Raw genomic sequence first — 24889 nt, forward strand, 5'->3', positions numbered from 1 at the left:
TCATGGACTTTGATTGAAATTAGATGTGTCTGTTCAGCTTCCACTAAAGCAGAATAAAAGAAATTAAGAACATAAACCGAAGATGCTAGAGAAACACGCTGCCTGTCAAGTAGCATCATTGAAGACAGAAGTTGAGCTATGTTTCAGATCAATAATATTTTAGATAATAGGTCATCGATCTGAAATTATAACTATGCTTCACCTCCACACGATCATGATCAAGCTTGACCTCAATATTTCTGTATCATTTTATTTTTTAATTCATAATTCCAGTATCCACCAAATTTTACTTGTGGAGAGGGTCCAGAGGAGGTTTATGAGAATGATCCCTGCGATGATTGGGTTAACTTATGATGAGGGTTTGACGGCACTCGGCCTCGAGGGAGTCACTGGAGATTAGAAGAATGAGGGGGGGACCTCATTGAAACTTACCGAATAGTGAAAGGCCTGGATAGAGTGGATGTGGAGAGGATGTTTCCACTAGTGGGAGAGTCTAGGACCAGAGGCCATAGCCTCAAAATAAAAGGACATGCCTTTAGCAAGAAGATGAGGAGGAATTTCTTTCTGCTCATCAGTTTGTTTTCCTTTCAGATATGTAACATCTGCCACTTTTGGATTGCCACCTCTTTAATAACCTGTGTTGCCCTGCAGCTCCTGCGCAATAATTGGCTTTCAAACCCATTCATTTCTCCAACACACTTTATTCACTAATGTTAGTTTCGTACAGCTCACCATTCTTTCTATAACTGTTATTTACCATTATTTTCTGGGAGGTATGGGGATTTTCTAAGGTTTTATATTCAAAGTATAATAAATACAGAATGCGATTATCTTCTAACAAAATGTCCAGATGCAATGTTGTCAAATTAATTCAGCAATGAACAATACTTGACAGGGTTAACGGCCAGAAGCAGCCTGAAGCCAACAACACAGCGTCAGTCCTGATACTTGCCTGCTTGAATGGAAGAATGACGTATGGCGAGCTGGCAACAAGCGTGTTGGTGGATGTACAGTGAACCAGGTGACTCACAGAGTCCAAGAGTCCAACCTTCTGCAAACCATGAAGTTCCTGCTGAGAACCGCCCATATGTTGCAGCATAGTCATTGTTGGAACATGCCCTGAAACAGACAAGGAGGAATCCAGGGGAACTGCAAGTACACAAAGGATCCAGATTCAGATTATATGACAATGATTACAGTGCTTGAAAGCAGATGGGCATCTAGCCTAAAGAATGGAGGGTATGAGTCAAAACACACACGTGTCCAAAACTGCAAGGCCCTGGAGAGTGTTGTAGAACAGTTCCGTTTATTGTCACATGTACCGAGGTACAGTGAAAAGCCTTTGTTGTGTGCAATCCAGCCAGCAGAAAGACAGCACATGATTACAATAGAGTCGTCACAGCGCAGAGACCTAGGAGTATAGTTACATAGTTATCCTGGGCAGGGACGTCTAAAACTAGAGGACATAGATTTAACGTGAGTGGGGAAAGAATAGAAAGGGACCCAAGATTGTTAAGTAAATAGTCTGCAGTTACCCTGCATGTTCCCATTAGAGCGCAATAAGAAAATGCATTTAAAGTTAAGAGGTATTTGGAAAAGTTAATAAAGAGTGATACTTCCCAATGATCAAAGTGTCAATAACAATAGGGCGCAGGTTTAAAGGTAAAAGGAATGAAAGCAGAATATGAGGAATTATTTATTGTGAAAGTTAGAATTTGGAATTCAATGACTGATAGGATGGTCGATGCAGATTCAATACCAGCTTTCAAATGGAAATTGGAGAAATGATAGATGAAGGAAATGTCAAAGGGCCCCTGGAACGAAAGTAGAACGGAAACTCTCTTTGAAATAAACAGTGCAGATTTGACGGAGCAAGTGACCTTGTCCGCTAAAGCTCTCGGCTGATATCAGCATTAGCCGTTGCACACTGATCAGCATTACCATCTGCAACACCAGGGTATCAATAGGCAGCAGCTGAACACTTTCTAGCTCTGATGAATGAATTGTGCAGCACAACCAGTCCCAGGAAAGTGGTCATCGCAGAAGAGACCATTTTAGAGCATAGGGTACCCCCCAAAAAATGCTCTTCTCCCATTTGGCTATGATTAATAACTAATTTATTTTGGAAATATTATGTAATGTACAACTGAAAGAGATTTGTTTCTCTGCAGGAATAATCAGTGTTATTTAGGAGTGACATGATTTAGGATTCATGTCCAATAGTTAAAAAGTGACACATCGATGAGGTATTTGGAATTGGTGCACAAACAGATGAATTACCTGATTTCACATCCAATGGTAATCTACTTTCTATTTTATGCTTAAAATCTTCCGTCAAATTAGCCACAACTTCCACTGCAAACAGGGATGGTGCAAGGGTAACCCAAAACCTCTCTCCCAGTGTCTTATTCTTCGCGTCTGGTAGGTTTGCGAAGGGAATCTGGAATTAAAGAAGGAATCAATCAGATTTAAGAGGAAGGAATCAAAAGAACTAGAAATGAACAAATAATGGCACAATAGCCTGTGTTTTAGGGTAATCTCGATAATTGCAAATGTAAGGATGGGTTCTGCAGGATGAGGGACGTGAATGGGATTTATAAACGACACAATGTACACATTTAATATCTTTTAACTTATTTTTGGTGCCATTGATCAAGGACGAGTCGCACCCTGGTCACTCCCTCTTCTCCCCTCTCCCATCGGGCAAAAGGTATAGAAGTGTGAAAACGCACACCTCCAGATTCAAGGACAGTTTCTTCCCAGCTGTTATCAGGCAACTGAACCATCCTACCACAACTAGAGAGCAGTCCTGAACTACTATCTACCTCATTGGTGACCCTCGGATTATGTTTGATCGGATTGTACCTTGCACTAAACGTTATTCCCTTATCATGTATCTATAAACTGTAAATGGTTCGATTATAATCATGTATTGTCTTTCTGCTGACTGGTTAGCATGCAACAAAAGCTTTTCACTGAACCTCGGTACACGTGACAATAAACTAAACTGAAACTGAACCGAGTTCGATTTCCATCAACACCACTGTTCTTGTCACCTTCTCTGCATGAAGGAGTTTGGTCTTTTCTTGTACTTGGGCTGCACACTAATCTGTCCCTCTACACTCTGTCCAAGAGTGTTACAAGATTACACTGTGACCCATCTATTCCATTCCCCCCTCATTGCCCTGTAACATCTTCTCTCATACATCCCCACTAATTCTCTCCTGAGTCGCTTGCCATCCAACGAACCACGAGGGATAAGTTATAGTAACCAATTAACCTGCCAGCGCATCTGTGCAATGTGGGTGGAAACAGGAGCACACAAAGGAAACCATGTAGTCACAGGGAGAATGTGCTTGCCCCACACTGACACCATCACTCAGGAACAAGTGGCAGTGGAGCTATATGTAGGAAGGAACCTCCAGATGCTGGTTTAAATCGAAGAAAGACTGGATTGTTTTTACTGTTATTATGTGTGAAATGTTTAAGTTTTATGTGCGATGCTCCGGTATTCCCTGGGAAACATCTTGTCATTTTGCACTGTACAATTGTTGCTTTGCAACATGACAATAAAGGTTGATTTGATTTGATTTGATTTGAAAAAGCTGGAGTAACTCAAATTGTCTGACAGCATCTCTGGTGAAAGGGAATAGACCCTTCTTCAGACTAAGAGTCAGGGGAAAGGGAAACAAGAGATATAGACGGTGATGTATGGCAGTAAAGCTAACTCCGTACCACCCTCTGCTGGAAGGACTGATGCAAAATATTTATTTAATATCTCTTGACATTTCTTTATTCCCAATAATACTTCCAGCTGCCTTTGTTTTCAAGGAAGCCACAGTTAATTTTGCTCCTCTCCTCGTTTTTCCAAAGCTGTGGAAGCTTTTACAATTGATTGATAGACTTTATTAATCCCCTTATTCAGGGGAAATTCTGATGTCCTTGCAGCACACTAATAAAAATACAACACAGTATTCATGAAGAAATTCAACACCAAAACATAAAAACATCCCCCCACAGTGATTCCCACTGTGGGGGAAGGCACAAAGTCCAGTCCCCATCCTCTTATCCACCCAAAGTCGGGCCTATTGAGGCCTCCACAGTCGCCGCCACGCCGCCCGATGTTCTCGCCGGGTGATGGTACTCCGGTGTCGGGAGAACCCCCAGCGGCTTGGGGTGCCAGGAACGGCCGCCTTCCCACCGGAGACCGCGGCTTCCAAGCCAACAGACCGCGCCAGACGGAGCTCCGCACACTGGCGATCTTGGCGAGATGTAAGTTCAACGTCGCAGCTGGCCGCTCCGCAGAACCGCGGCTCCACGATGTTTTCCTCGGCGGTACCAAGCATACAATCATACAATCTTTGCTGATACGATTCTTGCTAATTTGCTCCCATACCAATCTTTCAAGTTCAAGTTCAAGTTCAAGTTCAAGTGAGTTTATTGTCATGTGTCCCTGTATAGGACAATGAAATTCTTGCTTTGCTTAAGCACACAGAAAATAGTAGGCATTTACTACAAAACAGATAAATGTGTCCATATACCATGATATAAATATATACACACATGAATAAATAAACTGATAGTGCAAATAACAGAAAGTGGTTGGTAATAATCAGAGTTTTGTCCGAGCCAGGTTTAATAGCCTGATGGCTGAGGGGAAGTAACTATTCCTGAACCTGGTTGTTGCAGTCTTCAGGCTCCTGTACCTTCTACCTGAAGGTAGCAGGGAGATGAGTGTGTGGCCAGGATGGTGTGGGTCTTTGATGATACTGCCAGCCTTTTTGAGGCAGCGACTGCGATAAATCCCCTCGATGGAAGGAAGGTCAGAGCCGATGATGGACTGGGCAGTGTTTACTACTTTTTGTAGTCTTTTCCTTTCCAGGGCGCTCAAATTGCCGAACCAAGCCACGATGGTAAACCAAACCAAAGACATATTCTCCAAATGTATCAATTGTTTCAGTTAAATATTAATTAAACTAACATTACCCTAATCTCTTAGTAATTGTGACATTTCTGGCATTTTCCTTAATCTGTTTTCCCAATCTATTTTTCTCAAGTTAAGCTCAAACCTACATATGTGGTTTTACTGTTGTTTAAGATTTTGACCGATATGCCTCCCTGACTGCAGGGAAAGTTCCATCAAACAGTAATCACTTTTCTCTAAAGGATTTCTTTACATTCTGTCATGTCACAAATCTAAAAGTCTAAAGTTTAAAACTGCTTTGGAACATTGTAGCCCAGAATTTTAAGTTCTCCCCTTCCTTGAGCAAAATCTGTGCGGTTATGGAAGATAGAAACAGAATGCTGGAGTAACTCAGTGGGCCAGGTAGTATCACTACAGAAAAGGAATAGGTGACATTTCGGGTCGAGACCCTTCTTCAGACTGAGAGTCAAGGGAGAGGGACACTAGAGATATGAAAGGGTACAAAGAACAAATGAATGAAAGGTATGAAAGAACAAATCAAAGCCAGCCCGATGATCAAGTAAAGGTGGTGCCCACAATGGTTCATTGTTGGCTGTGGAAAAGGCGATAATGAGTGGATACAGTGAAAGGAAGCAGAACAGGGAACTAGTAGGATGATTAGGGTGGGGGAGGAACGGAGACAGAGGGAATGCAAGGGTTACTTGAAGTTAGAGAAATCAATGTTCATACCGCTGGGATACCAATGTATCATGGCCCTAATTGCCTGTAGTTCTTCCATTTTATTTACTGCATGCCATGCTATTTACACAAATTAATTCCACCATGGTCTTGCCTGTTTGAACAATTTACTTTGGTGCTACTTGCCGCTCTATTCTGTAAACCTCCCAGATCTGCTCTCAACAATGCCATAACTTTCAGAAATGCTTTGTGATATTATCTGTTCATCACTTCAATCAACCCCGTCCACTCAACAACCCTGTCTTGCCTGTGCCCATACTGACCTGGATGAGATATTGGTCAGGTACAATCAGAATGTCGCTGCCTTCTTGCACATCATCCAGCAACTCATTGAGAGGTCCCAACAAAAGCAGGTACATCTGTTGCCAGAGCTCAGTCTCCATCCCGTCCTCCGGCAGCCCACATGTTGCCCTTGAATCCTTGCAGGACAAGTGGGAAGTCCATGGGCTCTGCAGCAGGATAATGCAAGAATATGAAAAATGAGCCTTCATCTGCAGCAGGTAATGCACTAATATGAAGAATTAGCCTTAATCTAGTCAAGAGATTTAATTGTCATATGTACCGAAACAAAACAATAACATCCTTAATGTAATTAAAAGAAACTGCGGATGCTGGTTTATACCAAAGATAAAGAAAAAATGCTGGTGTAATTGAGTAGGTCAGGAAGCAGAATTGGTATAAGTTCATTGTTTTGTCTGTCAATGAGGTGGAATTGGTCTTTGTGCAGGATCAGACACAACAAACACAAGTTTGTATGCCTCGTTGTCACCTTCCCCTCCGCCAACAATAAACCATAGTGCATCTCCTTGATCATCTGCTTTGATCTGTCCTTTTCACACCTTACCTTTCCATGTCTCTAGTTTCCCTCTCCCCCGACTCTCAGTCTGAAGAGGGGTCTCAACCCGAAACGTCATCCATTCCTTCTATTCAGAAATGCTGCCTGCGTTACTCCTGAATTTTGTATCTATCTTTGTGGTAAACCAACATCTGTAGTTTCTTCCTAAACACTATAAAAACATTTATCTGGAGATTCTATAAACTTAATCAAAAAGAACTACTATCTAAGATGCCTGATAAAAGCAAGGCTCTTTGTCGGCAGTAGAGGATAGAATATAAAATATGTTTGTAAAATCTCTGGCAGCTTTTTAAGAGCGATCATCTCTGGTGCCCAGCCCAGACCTCATTCAGCAAACACAAGAAGGATCAATAAATAAGCAAACAAGTGGGAATTCTGATTCAGACCAAGTCCTGATCTGAAACGTCACCTATCCTTTTTCTCTAGAGATGCTGCCTGACCCGCTGTATTACTCCAGCACTTTGTATCTATCTATGGTATAAACCAGCATCTACAGTTCTTTGTTCAAAAGGGAACTGCAGATGCTGGAATATCGAAGGTACACAAAATTGCTGGGGAAACTCAGCGGGTGCAGCAGCATCTATGGAGCGAAGGAAATAGGCGACGTTTCGGGCCGAAACCCTTCTGAAGAAGGGTCTGAAGAAGGGTTTCGGCCCGAAACGTCGCCTATTTCCTTCGCTCCATAGATGTTGCTGCACCCGCTGAGTTTCCCCAGCAATTTTGTGTACCATCTACAGTTGGTGTTTCTGCAGGAAAAATCCTTGTTTGTCTTTGAAATAATGTCAATGGATATTTTTTACCTGAAAGGCTCGGTAAAGTCTGGGCATTATACACTCAAATGTTTTCCTAAATGTTCTACTCAAATTCCTGGCACAGGCACTAGACCCACAACTGTCTGATTCAAGCTCGAAGGGCCGAATGGCCTACTCCTGCACCTATTTTCTATGTTTCAAGGTTGACAGTGGTACCCAATGAATAACAAGACACATTTATTCACCAGACCACAGGGTACTTCCCCACACACACAGACATTGCCTTGTGTTTTAATCGGTATAAACAAGCACCTACACATTCAGTCATTACCTTGTATGGTTTGTCACTCATGGTTTTCTTCAGCCGTATGGGGATGTTCCTGGCTTCAGTCTCATAAAGCAGGGACCTGTTCTTCAGTAACAGGAGGAACTGGCAGATCTGCTTGTGGACAGCTTCTGACACAGCACCGTCGGTGGCATGGAAGTAAACCAGACCTTGCTTTGCCTTCAGCATCCAGACTAACAGGCCCGTTTTCACCAACGAGTAGTACAGCACAGATCCAGAGGTGGCATCCACGATGCTGTAGAGCTTCTCCAAGCTTGGGATGGATGATGGCAAAGACTGATCCTCAGAATTATTCCATGCTGACTGTTCCTCTTCCATTAATGCGTACGTTAGAAATCTGTGCCTCCTCCCTGCCTCTGCATACTGCAGTGCCTTGACGTGCTCACCTATTTTCACAAGAATTGTCTGGATCACATCATAGCTCTCCACAAGAACACGAGTAATTTCCTCGGGTTGCACGATGCCTTCCACAATGGCTTTCCTACTGAGCCAGTGATAATGTGGTATCACATCATTAACGGCTTTGCAACCTTTCGCAAGATCCTTTGCAGAGTAGGAGAACTGGCAGCAACATGCAATCTTAAATTTACACTTGTACATCAGCTCACCTTCATTTACCTCCTCGGCAGCCTCCAGTGCCTGCTCATAGAAGTACAAGGCATGCTGATGGTGACCTGTTCCTTTGTAAACCTCCGCTAAACCCAGAGCAGTCTGACACCTCAGTTTGGGTGCATCTCCCATCCGGTTGTGATCCCATGCTTGTTCATACCAACTTGATGCCTCTTCAAAATTCTCCATGATACTGTTAATGTCCCCAAGCCTAATGACTGCTGCTAGTTGAAGTTTGCGGTCTGCTCCAGCTCTAGACATGTTGAAGCTCTTGTGGGCATGCATCATTGCCAGTTCATAGTTACCCAGTGCTACATGGACTGAACCTATTGCTCCATGGGCCTCAGCTGCTGCAGTGCTGTTGCCCAGTACCTTGTTTAAATCACAGTATTGCTGGTAGCTGTTCACTGAGTCACTGTAAAGCCCCAACTTCTCCTGGAGTTTTGCAACCTGCAACACAAACACAATGAATCACCGTCTTTTATTGACATTCCCTGCTACCCTAATCCATCTATAAACCGGCAGCCATGGGAATATTGGGGAGACCTTTAGACAATAGACAATAGACAATATACTCTCTGCCTCAGAGGGCGGTGGAGGCAGGTACTCTGGATGCTTTCAAGAGAGAGCTAGATAGGGCTCTTAAAAATAGCGGAGTCAGGGGATATGGGGAGAAAGTAGGAATGGGGTACTGCTTGGGGATGATCAGCCATGATCACATTGAATGGCGGTGCTGGCTCGAAGGGCCAAATGGCCTACTCCTGCACCTATTGTCTATTGTCAATTATCTATTATCTATTGCCTGCGCTCCATCCAGTTTCTGAGGGGTTGCGCAATCAGAGGGGAGGCTCAGCTCGTCGCTGCCTCACCTCTCATCTCTTCCTGTATTTGCAGCTGAGCTGCGCAAATTTGGCGATTTTTACTATAAAAATTGATTAGATTCATATAGAAATTACATTTATAACAGATCAGTGGAAAAATCTTTATATTTATTTTATTTTTCTTTACTTTTCTTAACAGCTATTTTCATTGGGAGTATGACAGGTGAGGCTAATGGAGTTTAATGTTAATAAGGCTGAGGTTTTGCATTAGGGAAGTCAAACTTGGGCAGGACCTACACAGTGAATGGTGGGGCCATGGGGTTGTAGAGCAGAGGGACCTAGGAGTACAGATACATGCTACCTACCTGATAATAAGCAGATGTAATATCGTGACTGCAGCTACTAAGCGGTCCCCCTATTATATGCTCCAGGTACTTCTTCCCAAAAGTCAATGCTTTCTGGTACTGATGAATAAGACAATAGGCTTCACTCAGGTTCAAGTAGGCAGCCTTTACTCTCTCTGAACTCCAGAATTCTCTGCGGCTAAGGAAAAACATTACAAGCCAGCATCATTTCAACTTATTGCTGTCATAATACTCCTGGAAACAAACTGAACTCATGGAAATAATGTGCGAGGAAGTAATCGAGTGTTACTACTGAGACTCAGGAGCATCTTAACATTGTATGACTTCAGTGTTCTACAATGACATCAATGATGGAGCAGAATTAGGCCATTCAGCCCATCAAGTCTAGGCCACCATTCAATCATGGCTGATCTCTCTCTCACTCCTAACCCCATTCTCCTGCCTTCTCCCCATAACTTCTGACACTTGTACTCATCAAGAATCTATCTATCTCTGCCATAAAAAATATCCATTGACTTGGCCGCCACCGCCTTCTGTGGCAATGAATTCTAAACCTCCTCTGGGCCCTCTTCAGATCTTTCCTCCGATACGGTGCCCAAAATTGCTCACAATATTCCAAATGATTCCTGACCAGCACTTTATAGAGTCTCAGCATTACATCCCTGTTTTTGTATACAAGCCCTCTTGAAATAAATGCTAGCATTGCGTTTGCTTTCTTTACTACCAATTCGACTTGCAGATTCACATTTTGGGAATCCTGCACCAGCACTCCCAAGTCCCTTTGCACTTTCGATTACTGGATTCTCTCCCCATTTCAAAAATAATCTACACCTTTATTCCCAATACCAAAATGCACGATTCCACACTTTGCTACACTATATTCCATCTGCCACTTCTCTGCCCATTCTCCCATTCTATCCAAATCCTTCTGCAGAGTCCCAGCTTTCTTTTCTCTACCTGCTCCTTCTGCCTATTTTCATATCATCTGCAAACTTGGCCACAAAGCCTTCAATCCCCTCATTCAAATCATGAACATACAATGTGAAGAGCAGCGGCCCCAGCACTGACCCGCGGAACTCCGCTAGTCACTGGCAGCCAACCAGAAAAAGCCCCGTTTATAGCCACTCTTTGCCTTCTGCCATCCAGCCAACCTGCTATCCATGCTGATATCCAACCTGATATCCATCAGTATCTGCCCTTTGATACCATGGGCTCTCATCTTCTTTCGCAGCCTCCCATGTGGCACCTTATTAAAGATTTTCTGAAAATCTAAGTAAACAACATCTACTGCCTCTTCTTTGCCTGTACTGCTATTTACTTCTTCAAAGAATTCCAGCAAATTTATCAGGCAAGACCTCCCCTTCACAAGCCATGCTGATTTTGGTCTATTTTATCGTGAAATTCTAAGTACTCTGTATTCTCATCCCTTATAATGGACTCTACAATCTTACCAACCACTGAAGTCAGACTAACCGGCCTATAGTTCCCACCATTCTGCTTTGCTCCCTTCTTGTGCAGCAGGGTAATATTGGCAATTTCCCAATCATCTGGAACCACTCCTGACTCTAGTGATTGATAACAGCTTGGTTCAGTTTGTTGCACTCTCATTTTAAATCAAGAGGCCAAAGCTTCTCAGCCCCTATGGAAATTCTGAGCTCACTATGTACCTCTGAGGGAGAATCAGACCTGCGGGTTTTCCACTGTGCACCAGGTAGTGTCTGGAATAAAAGTACCAAACCCTCTGAAACACCTCCACTATCTGTAGAACATTGGAACCTAGAGACACTTGTAAACCATTTGGCCCCTCAAACAGACACAGAGACTACAGCACTCAAAGATGCTTTCAGCCCATTGGGTATGTGCCAACCATCAACCATCTATTTACACTGATTTATTATTAATAATAACATTATCATGTATTATATAGAAATGTAGTAAATAATACATTAACTAACATATTAACTACATCAATCATATTTTATTATTTCCATGTTCTCAAAACTGCCCCCAGATTCTACCACTCATCTGTAAACTAGGTACAACTTAGAGCGGCTAATTAACCTAAGGTCACACTGGAGTCAGGTGGTCACACAGGGGTCAGGGGAGGTCACACGCTGGGGTCAGGGGAAGGTCACGCTGGGGTCAGGGGAAGGTCACACTGGGGTCAGGGGAAGGTCACACATTGGGGTCAGGGGAAGGTCACACACTGGGGTCAGGGGAGGTCACACACTGGGGTCAGGGGAAGGTCACACTGAGGTCAGGGGAAGGTCCCACACTCGAGCAGGAAGCACACTGAAGTTAAGATGATACACACTGGAGTCAGGGGACAGAAACAGACAGGTAAGACTGAATGCAGTGAAATAAATGCTTGCATTGTTAAATCTTTCTATATCCAATTGTCTATCTTCTTTGATTCTATGCGTTAACTTCAATGATTTACCTTGTGGATAGAGGCTGCCTTTCGTATGAGGACTGCTGATTACTTGGTTGCTGTTCACTGTGTTCCCCGATTGCTAGCAGTTCAAGGAGGTACTGGATGGCTTCTTCAGGATGTCCAATTTCCCTGTGTACCTCTGCCAGGCCTTCGTAACACTGCAAGCAGAACCCAGGCTACATCTTACACCACTCTTCCATAAGAACCTTTACATAAAAGCCAGAATAGGTTTTAACTTGGGAATATAGCAGAGAAATTGTGGGGTCCAATTCATTGTCATATGCTAGGGAAGATGTCTAGTTATTAGACTGGGTAAGATATAAATTTAATGAAATCTGCAGATGTGGTATGTTTGAAATAAGATGCTGTCTGACCTGCTGAGTGTTTCCAGTATTTTCTTTGTTTAATTATGGGTGAAGACTAATGCTGGCTAAATCACGTCAGGTGTAAAACAATGCTGTTATATTGGGATTTGTTCCCTTTGATCCCCATTTGAAGGTGATACACCTTCTACCTTCTACACCACCAGTAGTCCTACATTTAGGTTCAGGTTTATTATTGTCACATGTACCAGGGTCCAGTGAAAAGCTTTGTTCTACATTCTATCCAAACAAATCAGATATACCATACTGTAGTGGCCATTTGGCTTGTTTTGGGTGTCATTGATGATGGCATGTGTCTTTAAATTTTAGACTGCCCATTATTATGTGAGTGGGATTTATGACGTATTTTAGGGTGTGTTTGAAGCTAAGTTTCTTGCGCAGAAGCTTAGTTTTTAGTTTAGTTTTGGACCAGCATGGGGAAGGTTTATCCTTGGACCATGCGAAGTGTAACGGAGACACGAGGAGTTTTCTAACGTTTAATGCAATAAGCTGGAGTTCCATGAAGATTATAGTGTACGAGTCGGAAGAAGTTTGGATGTAACTTATTTCTTTTCATCAACAATAAAGAATTTATTAATCAAAAGACTGTGCTTTGAAGATTTATCTGTGAAGAAGCTCTGAAGGTCTCTCCCCGACGGAGAGCTTGCATGCGTACAAAGACATTCCCCTTAACCATGTAGTCTATTTAGCGGCTAGAGGGAGTAATCTCTTAAACGATATAAAATCTGCCGCTGCACTTACTTAGATACAATCAGTTCAAACTCAAGTGCAATAGATAAAGCAAGGGGAAGATGCAGAGTGCAGAATATAGTTCTCAGCATTGTAGCGTGTGTCTCAGTTGTGATCAGTCAGTCACCATCTCACAATGAACGCAGTTCAGAATTTTATTATCTGAATGGTGTTTGAATGCAGTGTATTGGGCAGCTGGAAGTGGATGTGGCTCTGATCCATCGCCACTCAGAGTCCAACAGCAGAGCCTGTGCAGGTTGGGTACCTATCCATTTGAGTGAGAATTCCTAGCCTGGGAGGATGAAACCGTTGATCTGCTATTCCAGGCCTATCGTCCACTCTCCCAGACAAGGAAGCCCACAGCCCGGTGGATGTCCAGCACACAACAGGACACAGCCTATCACTAGAACACCCTGATGGCCTTTAATACGAGGCAAAACTAGAGGACAAACTTTCTCCTGAATAATCTCCTGTGGTTTTTTGATGGCAGAGATATTCAGGACATTCTAACTATATTAAAATCTCAGTAAATAATTAAAAGCATGAAATGTTAACAGATTTTAACTTAAAATCTATAAATAAATGTTAAGAGCAGATTAACTGATTTTCCCCTCCTATTCTGCAGGCTGGGAATCCTATACAATGAGTAGGACCTAATGCAATACAACACAATAATGTGTTAGAGGATTCTGATGCGTCTGGCATGGGATCAGTGGAACTCAGCACCTCGTGGACCAACAACCAGCCCAGGCAAGTATGGACTTCACTGGAAGTTGCACAACATCAGGCACTACTCTCACAACCCTGGCAACAGCCAAGGCCACACGATCCAAGACCTCTGCAGCTCGTGCTGAATAACTGGTTCTATAATAGGAGAAACATCCTTCAATTAAAGGAAGAGAATGTCACAGAAGATAAACATAAAAAGCTGGAGAAACCCAGCGGGTCAGGCAGCAAGCATCTCTGGAGAAAAGGAATAGGTGACGTTTGGAATTGAGACCCTTTTTCAGACTCAGTCTAAAGAAGGGTCCAGAGCTAAACGTTATTCCCTTATCCCTTATCATGTATCTATACATTGTGATTGGCTCGATTGTAATCATGTTTTGTCTTTCTGCTGACTAGTTAGCACGCAACAAAAGCTTTTCAATGTACCTCGGTACACGTGGAAATAAACTAAACTGAACCTGAAACGTCACCTATTCCTTTTCTTCACAGATGCTGTCTGACCGGCTGAGTTACTCCAGCTTTTTGTGTCTATCTTTAGTTTAAGCTATTATCTACAGTTCCTTCCTACACAAGAGAAAGTCACAACTGATCTGGGTTGGTTCGGGTGACCTCTGTCCTAAATGTGTTTTTTTGGGCTATAATCCAACAGGAAACATATTCCTGCCTATAGCACTGTATTCCATGATAAATCAGGAGGGAAATATGAAGGTCAATACGGCCCGATTTTGTACCTTGACTATTTCTTCAATGCTGCTCAGCTTCAGTGCTAATTTCAGACAGTTTTCATAGGCTGTTTTGGTCATGTCCATTTCATTGATTGCTGAATAGGAAGTGGCATGGATCATGTAGAACTGCATTCTGATTGAATCGCTCATTGTAGACTGATAAAGCTGGACGGCTGAGCTGACCACCTGTATGCAGAGATCGTGCAATGATGCCTCACAGAGCAGGCTCCCAATCTCCAGAAGCACCTCATCCAGTCCTAAACAGCAGATCAAGACTTATCTCAAGACTGGCACAACTGTCATGACATAACGTTTCAAAAATACAATGCGGCAAATCTAAAATATCAAATGCACAGCTGGTCAATCAGCATCTGCAGACAGAAAAACAGAATTAGTGTTCCAGATCCTCAGAATTACAGCTTTCATTAATTAAAGTTGATCTTATGAAAATATTGTTTTTCATATGTTTAAGAAATGCAATTGACATTTGTAGGGTAGTATTTGTTTTCTATCATAGCAGCCGCTAGGTATTAAAGTCGACCACAAAGGATTGTAATCACTCGCACATTAAGATATATTGGGCCTTCAAGATATATATAAGGGGGGCTCCAATTTTCCAGAGAGACAGAGACAGATAGAGAGACAGATAGAGAGACAGAGAGAGAGACAGACATACACATACATTATATATATATACACACACACATATATACATATATATTTATTTATTTTTTAATTTTTATGTGTGTGTGTGTTAGTGTGTGAATATATATATATATATATATATATATATTATATATATCTTATCTACACACACACCCACACACATATATATATAATATATATAGAATATTATAGACATATACATATAGATATAGATATATATATATACATACACACATTATAATAATACACACATATAGAGAATAATAGATATATATAATTATATATATATATATATATATATAATACGATATATATATATACTATATATCTATACTATAACATAAATGACATAAATATTATCTATAAGACATATACATAACATATACTATACATACTATATAACAGATATTACATATCAGAATATTATATATACATATCTATAATATATCATCTATATATATATATACATATACATATACATATATATATATACATATACATATATATATATACATATACATATATATATATATATATACATATACATATACATATATATACATATATATGTATATGTATATATATATATGTATATATATATATATATATATATACAATATACATACATACATATATACATATTGCAGAAAATTGGAGCCCCCCCTTTACCACAACCCACTGTGGAAACAACAAGCCTTGGTGTACAATTAAACATCTCAGGAGCTCACAGGACTATTGTTGGGTGAATGGACCAAACTGTCTCCTGCAACCATCCACCCATGGCAAAGGCGTCAAGTAACATAAAGGCATGTTTGGGGTGGGAGATTGCAACCTTCACGTGGTCCGTCCTGTTTTGATGAATGCAATCAACCCGGCATGCACAATCAAATAAGATCAAATAGAACAAGTTGTCCAACAGCTTTAGGCTGTGCACGCCATACGCAAGAAGAAGAAGGGCATGTTTAAGATGAGATGGTTTTGAGGGAATCTCAGGAAGAATATGTCATCCTGAAGGTGGATGCATTGTGGAAAGTACTGCCTGAAGGCAGGTACTGTCACAACATTTAAAGAACGTCTGACTCTTGAAGCACCAAAGCACAGCAAGGTGTGTGGCACATCACCGACTCAATTCCCAGCCTCTTGTCAATGTAGCACGTAGTGGAAACAGAAGTGAAAGATTGATTCTGGATTTTAAAGGTTCTCTAGAACAGGATATTAAATCGAGTACCTTTGTCATCAAAGTAATTGTCCTCTATTTCAGTGTTACATAGTTTATTGGTGATCTTGTAAAGTTCTTTCACCAGGTCATTCTGATGCATTGGATCAAGGTCTAGACAACGAAGCATAGACCAGAAGGCCTTCTGGAGATTGCCAAGACACCCATTCGCCAGAGACAACAAGTAATAATTCTGTGATGGAACAAAAGCAGCAGGGTTTTAGCATCATAGAAGACTGAGAATTTCACCCTCTGATTAGCTGCCCCATTTCCACAACTGCAGTTCCTTCCCTTTTTATTGTTTAAATCTGTAGTTTTCTACCTCACCTTGCCAACATGTAATGCATGCGGTACCCTGAGCTGTCCAGGCCTCGGGTTTTCATGGGATGAGCCATTACCCAGCCAGACTGCAAAAGGCCAAAGTTAAAAAATTAACATGAAGCGTTTAAAACTGCTTTTGGAGGTTGTCAGATGGAATATCAGTTGGGAGGCTGCACAAGAATGGAAGCAGATGCCTCTGTGGTCAACTGTGCTTTGTTGTCTGTGACCAGCAGTGTGCAGCAGAGATTGATGCTGGGTCCAATGCTGTTTGTCACTGACATTACCAATTTGGATGAGAATGTAGTTGATATGGTTAATAAATTTGCAGATGGCACCAAAATTGGTTGTATAATATGCAGTGAAAAAGGTTATCTAAAATCACAACAGGATCTAGATCAGCTGGAAAAGTGGGCCAAGGATTGGCAAATGGAATGTAACTTGGACAAGTGCGCATAGCTGCACATTGCTAAGTTAAACCAGGAAGGATTTATACAGTAAACCAACTGCAGGGCTCTAGAGGGTATTTTAGAACAGGGAGACTGAGGAGTACAACTACATTGTTCTCGGAAAGAGGCAACATAGTGGGACAAGATGGTGAACAAGGCATTTGGCAGTCTTGCCTTCATCAGTCAGGGCATTACATAGAAAAGAGAACATTACAGCACAAGAACAGACTCTTTGCTCCACAATGCCCATGGCCACCAAGACCAAGTTAAACTAATCTCCTCTGCCTGCATGTGATCCATATCCCTCAATTCCCTCCCTATTCATGTGCCTATCTAAAATACTCTTCAAATACCACTTCTTCAGACTGGTTAGGGATATATAAATACATAGACAATAGGTGCAGGAGTAGGCTATTCGGCCCTTCGAGCCAGCACTGCAATTCAATGTGATCATGGCTGACCATCCACAATCACCTTCTCCCCATATCCCTTGATTCCGCTAGCCCGAAGAGCTCTATCTAACTCTCATTTGAATGCACCCAGTGAATTGGCCTCCACTGCCTTCTGAGGCAGAGAATTCCACAAATTCACCTGCTTATACTCAATGCTCCGACTGATGAAGCCAGGTATACCATATGCCTTCTTTACCACTCCATCCACTTGTGTTGCTAATTTCAGGGAACTATAGACTTGGGCCCCAAGATCATCTGTGCTGTTAATATGTTAACTGTATACTTTCTCCTTACTTTCAACCTTCTAAGTGCAACACCTCACACTTGCTCAGATTGCCACCTCACCGTCCATTTCTGTAGCTGACTTATATCCCGCTCTATATTTTGACAGTCATGTGAATGATGCTTGCTCCAAATACAGCAATATCCTTGTACTGTTAAACAAGGACAGGTAGACAGATCCCCTAAATCCAAGATAATAAGAGAAACAAATATTTTTCTGCCTGAGGGTTTTCCCCACAGATTTTACCTGTGGAAACTCGGGCTGGATTTGGATCAGGGCTTCTCCATCCACTCTGGCATCCTCATACTGTTTCATCTGGATAAATGCCACTGCCCGGCAGGAAAGTAGCTCACAATTCTTTGGATCCAGCATGAGAGCCTGGGAATAGCTGTGCACCGCCTCCTGGTAATTCCCCTTCTTCAATGCTTCATCCCCCTGCACCTGTAGGCAAGCAACCTGCAACACACACATGGTTAACACCAGGTAGTCAGCAGAACCATTGTATAAACTCTGGCCAAAGGCAGGAGGACCAACTGTTTGCAATCAACCTTCACCTCCTGCTGAAGGGCACTGGCTTTTACACCGAGTGTATTCAATAATAAAACTGGATTGGTCAGGAAAGGAGGTTTATAGATTATTAAACTGCATTGTTCAAGCCAGAATATACTGGAAAATTTGACAACACAATCCAAACATCAGGTCCAAAGCATAAAGTATGCACACACTATCAAGCTCAGGCATGGGCTGGCAGCGTCTCGCTATTTCTGTAGAAGTAACAAAATACACCCCAGGAACAAAGTTGAAATAAGTGATTTCATCGTCTGCAGCCAGCTCCAGGCCAGATCACTGATTAGGATGCAGAAGATCTCATTGGAACTGATGGGGTGAAATTTCAGCTGAGATAATGATAAATACAGTGGACTGTAAACAAGTAGCTGGCACCTTTAGGACATAACTTTAGAAGGAGATGAGGAGGAATTTCTTTAGTCAGAAGATGGTGAACCTGTGGAATTCATTACCACAGATGGCTGTGGAGGTCAAGTCAATGGATATTTTTAAGGCGGAGATTGACAGATTCTTGCTTAGTACGAGTGTCAAGGGTTATGGGGAGAAGGCAGGGGAATGGCGTTGAGCGGAAAAGATAGATCAGCCATGATTGAATGGCGGAGTAGACTTGATGGGCTGAATGGCCTAATTCAGCTCTTACCACTTTTGAACTTATGAGCCTTGGCATGTGTTGAAGGAGTCTCCATCAACAAAGGCTGTTGGGATGTATGCAGTAATTGCAGACCAATCAGTTTAACCTTGGTAGTGGGGACAGTTCATGAAACAATTATCAGGTTAGAAAATGCCAGCATGAATTTGTTAAAGGCAAATCATGTCTAACAAACAAGATAGCATGTTTTGATGAAGTAACTGAGAGAACCTTGGAATGAAATAAACGTTATGTATTATATACTGATTCCAAACAATATTTGATTAGTTGCTACATAATAGGCTTGTCATCAATACTGAAGCCATGAGCTGCAGCAATCTGGGTAGAAAATTGTCTGGGTAACAGGAAACATACACAGTAGAAGTGAAAGATTGTTTTTCGAAAGTATACAACAAAAGAACAAGTGTGGGTTGATTAGAATAGGGGCGTCACAGTGGCACAGCGGTAGAGTTGCAGCCAGGTTCGGTCCTGACCACCGGTGTTGTCTGTACAGAGTTTGTACCTTCTCCCCGTGTAGGTTTTCTCCAATTTCCTCCCACACTCCATAGATGTACTGGTTTGTCGGCTAATTGGCTTGGTATAATTGTAACTTGTTCTTAGTGTGTGTAGGATAGTGTTAGTGTACAGGGTGATCGCTGGCCGGCGTGGACCCAGTAGGCCCAAAGGCCCGTTTACGCACTATATCTTTAAGCTAAGGCTAACCTAACAAATGTTTTTCTTGAAATCTATTATATCAGCCTGGGTGTACAGGGCAGATTTTCCCAAATTTACCTATGACACAAACTTGAACAATGAACAGTATAGCACAAGAGCAGGCCACTCAGCTCGCAATGTCTGTACTGAACATGTTGCCAAGACCAACTCCCATAATCCATATCCATCCATTCCCTGCACATCCAAACATCTCTTAGATGCCACTATTATAACTGCCTCAACCACCAACCCTGGCAGCACATTTCAAGCCACTCGCCACCCTCTGTGTTAAAAACCTGTTCTGCACATCTTTAAACTAAACAACTTAATTCTAAAAGGGGTAAAAGAACGGAGAGATTTTGGGATATCTGTGCAGAGCTTATTGGCATTAACAGTGCCCAGCAGATTGAGAAAGTAGTTTAAAAGCAAATGGATTCCTGGGCTTTATTTATTGAGGAAGTCTCTTTAAATAAAGGAGAGCAATGAAGACACAATATAAAACCATAACCTACATACTGTGCCCAATTGTGGGTGCAATGTTTTGGGGGGTGGGGGGGAGATGTAAAGGCTTTGGAGAGGGTGCAGAAGTGACTTACCAAAATTATTCCCAGGATGCAGGAGCACCGTTAAGTGGATAAATTGGAAAGAGTGTGGTGGTTCTCCATGGAGGAGAGAAAACTGTGAGCGGACTGATGGAGGTATTCAGAACCATGAAGGTAACAGGTAGGTAGATAGTGAGTAGAGGGATCAAGAACCAGAGAACACAGAGCATGGAGAAGACAGTTTTGCAAAATAATCAAAAGTCTCACAAGGACATTTACTTTCACATAGCAATGGTTAGCATGTGGAATGCACATCCCAGGGGAGTAGTGAAGGCCGATGCATAGAGTAGCATTCAAAAGGCACTGGGCAATGATCACAAATGAAAGAAGGTCCAAGGCCATAGAGAAAAGGCAAGGGAGTGAGACCAACAGGAGCTCCTGAATGCCCTCAGCCCTGCTGTGATCATTGTGTGGTCTTCATGCTTGTTTCAGGTATGGAGCCTTTATGGATAGAAATGTTGGATTCTGATGTGGGAGCTAGCTTACTTCTGAGAGAGATGTGATTTAAAATTCACATTCCCAACATTCTTTTTACATAAAAGGATGCAATGAGAGCCAATTTTTCCCACTGTCTGCAATCCAAACAATCTAACCTAACAGAGTTTATCATGCAACCCGATACATTATGGCCAAACAAAAATAGATTCAGCACTTAGACTGATACTATCAGAAAGACAAATATTTCCATTGAAATAACAACTTTCACCGCCAAAGTGCTTTCTAGCCACTGAGAAACGTTAGTAATGTAATCATTATTGTAAAGCCGGAAACTAAAAGGCCAACATTTCCACAATCAATGCCACAAAGAGCAAGAGGAATATAATTAGATAACTCATTTTAATGATACAAAAGCAAGGGAATTGGAGACACAAAAGGCTGCAGAGGCTAGAATCTGCAGCAAAATATTAAACTACTGGAGGAACTCAGCACGTCGATCAGCATCTGAGAAGGGGAAAAAATTGTTGCCAAACCCAACATCCCATTTCTTGGCCCGCAGCCTTGTACACCACACTTCTTCCAAATGATTAGTAAGTAAGTAAGTTTTATTTATATAGCACGTTTTAAGTCAACTCGCATTGACACCAAAGTGCCTTACATAAAATAGATAATAAGTTAATTAGATTGTCCACTGATCTGTACCTCACTTTCGACCACATTGCCAATTTCAGAAACATCATCGACCAGACATTTGAATGCAATCAGTTATTTACACCATAAAAGGCAAAGAAAGGGCCTGCTACCAAAGTGATGTGAAACACCACAGAATTCAAACCTCTAGTCCATTGACTTCCAATGACTGTTAACTTCTCACTGAATTAATCTTTAATCCACTTGTCAGGCAAAAAGTCATAACACTTTTGTTAGAGTCTTTACTGTTTTTCAAAAACAGAATCCAATAAATCACATACCCCAGGTTTCCAGTTAGCAAAAATGAATAAACAAACATCCATTGACATTATTTTTAATTGATTTACTACTGGAACTGTTTAAACTGGAACACTGGAGGTTGCAGAGAAACCTGATATAAGTATATAAAATGATATGAAATGTTCCCACCATGGAAAAATCAAATATTAGAAGACATAGCTTTAAGGTGAGAAGGGTGCGTTCTTTACACAGAGGGTGTTGAATGGCTGGAAGGCAATGCTGGAGGCAATGGTTGAAGCAGAAACATTAGTGGCATTTAAAAGACTTTTGGATAGGCAGATGGATTTGGAGGGATATGGGTTTATTTGCATATTCACCCTGTGAGCGTGTGGGTTTCGCCCAGTGTCCTACTGGTGGGGGGTGAGATTGATGGGAATGTGGGGAGAATAAGCAAGGATTTGGGTGAGATTAGTGCAAAGAAAATGCTTGATGGCAGTGCACACTCTGTAGTTTGAAAACTTACTTCTGTGATGCTAAAATGCTTCAGCTAGACTCACCAACTGATTGTAACACGCAACTGGGCCACTTTATGGCTTTAATACCAGGTCATTCATGCCGGACACAAGAGTGTAACCACACACTCTTTACCAAGGCTCTTTATCCTTATTATCTCGACTAATTATCCCTTTTAATGTCCATACCTGATTTTATCAAATACATGACACTAAGGAAAAATGCTGTTCAGCCACATTATTGAAGGAATAATATATGAATATATACCTTTTGAGAGTCTGTAACCAAGTCTGCTGAAAGTGGCTCAAGACTTTTGGGGGGATCTTTTGGCACACTGCTCTGGTCAGCGTTCGCAATCATCTTCACTCACAGATCTGTCGGATCAATAAACGAGTGATTCACAGAATTCTGAGCAGATCAGATACAAATCAGATTTTAAACCTATGTCCTCACCATCACTAACTTTCACCCTGAACTTCAAAAGAACAAAGACAATATGGTCAATAGCACATAGAGAGATACGAGTTTGCCATTGTACAAGAAATATGAGACCTGTCCAGGGTAGTTACTATACCATATCCCAAGTGAGTACTTTTTAACAATCGGGCTGTATACAGTCCAGACAGCACATGTTATTCCATTTCCTAGGTAGGTATTATTACGCACTTAAGCTTGACGCAGTAACTCCTGCACTTTCTGTTTTCATGTACAATTAGCAACATTATTAAGGAATAGTATTCAAGGACAGAATACAGGAATTATTCAGCATCTGCAAAAATTTTAAATGCCTTAACATCATGAGAAAGGTTGGAAATAGGGAGAAAGAGATAGATAGAAAGAGAGAGATAGAAATATGACAAAAAAACTATTTATTTAAAGGTTTGAATTTACTCAGCCATTCACTTACAGTTACAGTTACTTCCTCAGATTTTTTTTTTCTTTTCCAGTTAATTTCATCTGGTTAAAATTCAAGTCCTGGTAGGAAGAGTAATTTAAAATGTAAAAGTAAATAAAGTAAAAGAGGTTAAGAAAGTTTTACCTAGTTTCCAAAACAGGTAATGGAATCATGTATTTAAGAACCATCAAGTTCCTCCATTTTCGGTGTTCTACAGGGGAGATAAGTTGCCTTCCAGGGGGCTTTCAGAACACGGGTACAATCAAACTCGTCTCAGGAAGCAACATGGACAGAACTGAAGCAGCAAAAAATGGACTGAACTTAGTAAATCCATAATCACTTGAGTTAGATAGAGCTCTTAGGGATAGCGGAGTTAAGGGATATGGGGAGAAGGCAGGAACGGGGTACTGATTGTGGATGATCAGCCATGATCACATTGAATGGCAGTGCTGGCTCAAAGGGCCGAATGGCCTACTCCTGTACCTATTGTCTATTGTCAAACACAAAACTCGATAGCTTGCTGCATTCATTTGAGAATCATGTTGAACAACCAAGCAGAATTAACTTTAATTATCATTAATTCACATTTCAATATTCATTCTCACCTCAGCCTAACCTCCCTTTAGTTGGGCTGCCTCAATGAAGAACATAAGGTCAATAAAACAATAGCTCATCTTTTGACCACAACTTCAGCTATTCCAGTTTTGAACTTCCAACTTTCAACACAGAAGGTAATTGAGGCCAGTTCATTGACTATATTTAAAAGGGAGTTAGATGTGGCCCTTGTGGCTAAAGGGATCAGGAGGTATGGAGAGAAGGCAGGTACAGGATACTGAGTTGGATGATCAGCCATGATCATATTGAATGGCGGTGCAGGCTCGAAGGGCCGAATGGCCTACTCCTGCACCTATTTTCTATGTTTCTATGTAACATTCATTTTTGTCTCCCTCTTCCTTTCTGGTGTTTTGGATTTCATTTGCTTTCATCCCCTAAACATACCTTTACAATCCACCATGCCAGCACCAACTACTCTCTCCTGATTTCTACCTTATCATCTGTATTACTCTCTCCGTCTCTCTTTTTCTCTACAACTTGTTTAATTTCTAGCTTGTCCCAGTTCTAATGAAAGGTCATCAAACATTGCCTGTTTCTCTCCACAGATTTACTGAATCACTGATTTAGTTGGGTGCTGCCCGGCGGCTCTAGGCCTGGGCTGGGCTGGGCTGTGGGGAGGTGAAGTGTTGCCCGGACCCTGCCTCACCTGAGGCTTCGCTCCCTCCACCTGCAGCCTCTCACCTGGCGGCGTCGCCACGGCAACCACCGCAATGTGCACGCGCACAAACGTCGTCGCGTCACCGGCGGGAACGGGGGCGCGCACAGTGAGCGCCCCCTGGCGGCGGGGAACGGGGACGCGCTCTGGCTGCGGAAACGGTAAGCGCGCCCGGGTAGCGCCCCCTGGCGGCGGGGAACGGGGACGCGCTCTGGCTACGAGAACGGGGGCGCGCCCGGGTAGCGCCCCCTGGCGGCGGGGAACGGGGACGCGCTCTGGCTACGAGAACGGGGGCGCGCACAGTGAGCGCCCCCTGGCGGCGGGTAACGGGGACTCGCTCTGGCTGCGGAAACGGTAAGCGCGCCCGGGTAGCGCCCCCTGGCGGCGGGGAACGGGGACGCGCTCTGGCTACGAGAACGGGGGCGCGCACAGCGAGCGCCCCCTGGCTGCGGGGAACGGGAACGGTGAGCGCGCTCTGGCGGCGGGAGCGGGAGGTGATGGCGGGCGGCTATGAGGTGACGAGGACGCCTGGTGAACAGT

At 42.4% G+C, this 24889-nt stretch overlaps 1 protein-coding gene across 1 annotated transcript; it reads right to left on the minus strand.

The window, feature by feature from the left end:
- Positions 1 to 871: 871 nt before the first annotated feature.
- On the minus strand, positions 872 to 24382 carry LOC116991061 (tetratricopeptide repeat protein 28-like). Its single transcript, XM_033049397.1, has 12 exons — positions 24341 to 24382; positions 23092 to 23159; positions 22452 to 22558; positions 18039 to 18248; positions 16303 to 16483; positions 14415 to 14665; positions 11852 to 12003; positions 9412 to 9589; positions 7602 to 8675; positions 5926 to 6111; positions 2281 to 2440; positions 872 to 1119 (listed from the first exon to the last, which is right to left on the minus strand). Exons 3-12 carry the CDS (start codon positions 22542 to 22544, stop codon positions 872 to 874), a joined length of 2733 nt encoding a protein of 910 aa, XP_032905288.1. The 5' UTR covers positions 22545 to 22558; positions 23092 to 23159; positions 24341 to 24382.
- Between the last annotated feature and the right edge of the window lie 507 nt (positions 24383 to 24889).

The sequence above is a fragment of the Amblyraja radiata genome, chromosome 32, assembly GCF_010909765.2.
Source record: "Amblyraja radiata isolate CabotCenter1 chromosome 32, sAmbRad1.1.pri, whole genome shotgun sequence".
In the NCBI taxonomy this organism is placed as follows: Eukaryota; Metazoa; Chordata; class Chondrichthyes; order Rajiformes; family Rajidae; genus Amblyraja; species Amblyraja radiata.

What these genes read in the sequence shown, in the direction of transcription:
- LOC116991061 (XM_033049397.1), bottom strand. Translation starts at nt 22,544, where the DNA reads ATGATTGCGAACGCTGACCAGAGCAGTGTGCCAAAAGATCCCCCCAAA. An exon ending in TCCAGCCCGAGTTTCCACAG is followed by an intron (nt 16,484 to 18,038) that starts GTAAAATCTGTG and finishes GTTCCATCACAG; the next exon opens with AATTATTACTTGTTGTCTCT. An exon ending in TTACATCTGCTTATTATCAG is followed by an intron (nt 8,676 to 9,411) that starts GTAGGTAGCATG and finishes TTTGTGTTGCAG; the next exon opens with GTTGCAAAACTCCAGGAGAA.